Source organism: Nestor notabilis, unplaced genomic scaffold, assembly GCF_000696875.1.
Source record: "Nestor notabilis isolate BGI_N333 unplaced genomic scaffold, ASM69687v1 scaffold14063, whole genome shotgun sequence".
In the NCBI taxonomy this organism is placed as follows: domain Eukaryota; kingdom Metazoa; phylum Chordata; class Aves; order Psittaciformes; family Psittacidae; genus Nestor; species Nestor notabilis.
The window spans coordinates 54567-57978 of NW_009921601.1; the positions used below are offsets into that span (position 1 = coordinate 54567).

Sequence of the window (3412 nt, forward strand, 5' to 3'; positions counted from 1 at the left end):
AGCGTTTTGGATGGTGTTTTGTTCTTGTCAATAGACTTCATAGAATTCAACAACAAAGCATTACTGTGCAAAAATGTACATCTTTCAAAGGGAAGTGTTTGGGTGAAGACTAGAGCAGTGAAAGAGGAACATTAAACGTTTCTGACTTAAGAACAGATGAGGATTCTTCTATAAAAAGCATTGCAATAGAAATGTTGAGGATTGTTCCCAGGATCATACAGAAACTGAAATGAGACTCACTATCCACATAAAAAAAATAAAATAAAAATTACACAGTTACTAAGGGGAAGCAGAAACAGGGGAGGATACTAATACTTAAAATAAAACTAAAATTAGCAGAAATTATGTAGCAATAACGCTGGAGTGTTTATTAAGGTTCTGACCTTTACCTACCAATTTGCTTTGTATTTAAAAACTAGGTATGTCATACTATTAAGTATAATTTGCTGCTCAGCACTGGGGCTATATCAGGTCTAATCAAGAGTAAAATTGCAAAGAATAGGAAGCACAACTTGCTTGTGATTTTCTCTACCCTTTCTCCCCACACACTTACAAAACCAACATAATGGCCCTCATAAGGAGAAGTTGTGCGCATGAAAGAGTTAAAAAAACAAAGAACAGAAGAAAAACTGCAGTATGATGTCAAAGATCTCTCCTCCGATCATCAGTGCCAGGCTCCGAAGATCACAGAATCCCTTATTATCTACAGAGATAAAGAATGTGTTGCCCAAAGGAGGACTTGGGCTACGGTCAAAATCTCATAGGATTAACTTAATGAGACTGTTTCTGTTAACTTTTGTTCAAGACCTAATGTTAATTAACTTTAACATTCAAATTACATCAAAAGTATGTCAAATACTCACTGAAAATGTGAAAAAATTGCCTATTCACACAGTCTTTAAGGCTTTGAACCATTACTGCCACTGCATCTCTACAAACTGCCTCTTTGATGGCCCGCATTCTTTATGAGGTATCATCCTTTCCTCAGAGATTTACGATTACCTATTTATCCTACCGGCCTACCCTACTACAATTTGACAAGCAGACGTTAGTGAATGCTGGCCAGAAATAAAGTCACATGACAAGCCATGATAGAAATGCCTTTAACCTTGGACCTGTCTAAACCTACTGCATTGAGCTTGCATGGCAAGTTTTAATAGTCAGGGGAGGACTACAGAGGTGGCTTCAATGAAAAGCTGCTAGAAGCTTCCCCAATGTCTGACAGAGCCAATTCTAGCCAGCTCCATGACAGACCCCTGCTGTGTGTTAGTGCCCATTAGTAACAGTGGTAGGGCCTCTGGGATAATGTACTTTAAAAGCGTAAAAAATTACTGGGCAGGAGCAATGTCAGCTGGAGAGAGGCATGAGAACATGTGAGAGGAGCAGCCCTGCAGACCCCAAGGCCAGTGAAGAAGGAATGGGAGGAGGTGCTCCAGGCACTGGAGCAGGGATTCCCCTGCAGCCCACGGTGCAGCCCATGGTGAAACAGGCTGTGCTCCCACAGCCCATGGAGGTCCATGGTGGTGCAGATACCCCCTGCAGCCCATGGAGGACCCCATGTCAGAGCAGGGGTTGCCCCAAGGAGGCTGTGACCCCATGGGAAGCCCCAGCTGGAGCAGGATCCTGGCAGGACCACTGAGAGAGAAGCCCAGGCTGGAGCAGGTTTCCTGGCAGGACTTGTGACCCTGTGGGAGACCCACGCTGTTGCAGCCTGTTCCTGAAGGACTGCACCAGGTGGAAAGGACCCACACTGGAGCAGTCTGTTCAATAGACTCTCAGCTCTGAAACATCATAACAGACTGTGAATTTAGAGACAGAGGAGGAGAGCTAAAGCGAATGTGCAAACATCAAGGTAGATTTAGTCTGTGGCATTGAGCCCATCACTAGTTTTTCAACCTCCCCGCACGCTCAGGATTTGTATGCCTCGAAACTATTGTGTAGGATGAAAGGAGAAATCTTACTGTTATTTTTTAGTTTTTTCCACCCTTATACACAGGGAGGAAAATCCATGGTACTAATCTGCATTGAAAGCCAGGAAGCCCTCGTAGTCACAGCAGCACTTCTTACAATGGATCTTTAAAACCAAAATCAACACAGTCTATTCTAATTGTGTCATCTACAAGAGGGCTTTGTATCAGAGGCTCCACTTTCTTCTTATTTATTACATGCTATTCATCACCTTTCAATAGTCCTCCCCCTTAAAAGCTCCCTAGTGCAAATACGTACATCAGCATTTGTGTGTCATGCAATAATCACGGTGACCTGCACGACTTTTCAACGTAACCATCATATTCAATTATGGTCTAAGGCCCTAAATATCAGCGTAAGAGGTCTTAAAACACACAGGGATTCTGAAGAGTGCTATTTTTCAACATTCTGAATGCCCTTTGCCTTGTGTATTGAGGCTCTGCGTACATAACCTTGCATTTAACACTCTCAATGCCCCATCTTTCACCACAAACAACGATTTTACTGTCTGAAGAGCATAAACCCCCTGTAATCCTCTCATCCATGGATTATTACTTTTTAAAAATAACTTCTCCATTTGAATACAGTGAAAATTTATTATTGTCACTGGAATAGTAATCTGGGAGACAGCCAGCTATCACAGGAATTAAGTGCAGCTTTTCAACAGTGCAGTAAGCTTGATCTACTTACCCTAAATGTGGGTAGAGATTCAGACAATCTCTATAAACTGACAGACAAAGGAAACAAACCTATTTTTCATTCAAAAAAAAAAAAAAAAAAAGGAGGGGAAAAGAAAGCAGCAAACCTGTGCTATCTCCTCAGTTTTTCTTAATTTTTCTTCCCAGGTCACAGTCATTTCCTGAATCAACTTTTCTGATTCCTCCAATCGTTCTTTTAATTCTGGTGATTTCATAGCCTGCAGAAATAGAAGAAGAAAGCTTGTTGTGCTTTTTTGGATTCACATCGCTGTCACACAGACGGGGAAAAAGGAAACATAACTTTACTCATTTTTTCAAGGCATACTTATCAGTAAGTAAATGTGTTTTTAAAATATATATTGCATATAAATTCAGAATCCATCAAAAATTTAGTTTAATTAGTTTCAAGTACAGATGCTGAAGTGGAGTTTATAGACATCAATGCAAAGCGATTTTACACATTGCTGGCAGATTTGCACAGAGATATTAAAACGCAAACTGAGTGTCCCAAACAACTCATATCTAAACCAATCTTGTTCCTGAAGATACTGCTGACCTGGCCAGCCACCATCCTCACAGCTGTCGTTCCCTCAAAATGGAAAGTAACATCTCAGTCACTTAAACTGCCATGCCACCAAAATATTTTTATTGTTCATTTTGATATGGCCTAATGGGTATTATTTTTTTCTTTCTATAGCAAACATGAACTCATCCGAGGTGTTCTGGTTATCTGCCTCTGCATTTAT

At 40.9% G+C, this 3412-nt stretch overlaps 1 protein-coding gene across 1 annotated transcript in view; it reads right to left on the reverse strand.

The window, feature by feature from the left end:
* Window positions 1-2884, reverse strand: part of LOC104403167 (kinesin-like protein KIF13B) — a gene marked incomplete at both ends in the record, with an annotated part of 56104 nt that extends 53220 nt beyond the window's left edge. The window contains one exon of the mRNA XM_010011224.1: window positions 2774-2884. Within this exon, the coding sequence (XP_010009526.1) occupies window positions 2774-2884 (111 nt within the window). The remainder of the gene's footprint in view (window positions 1-2773) is intronic.
* Window positions 2885-3412: the final 528 nt, after the last annotated feature.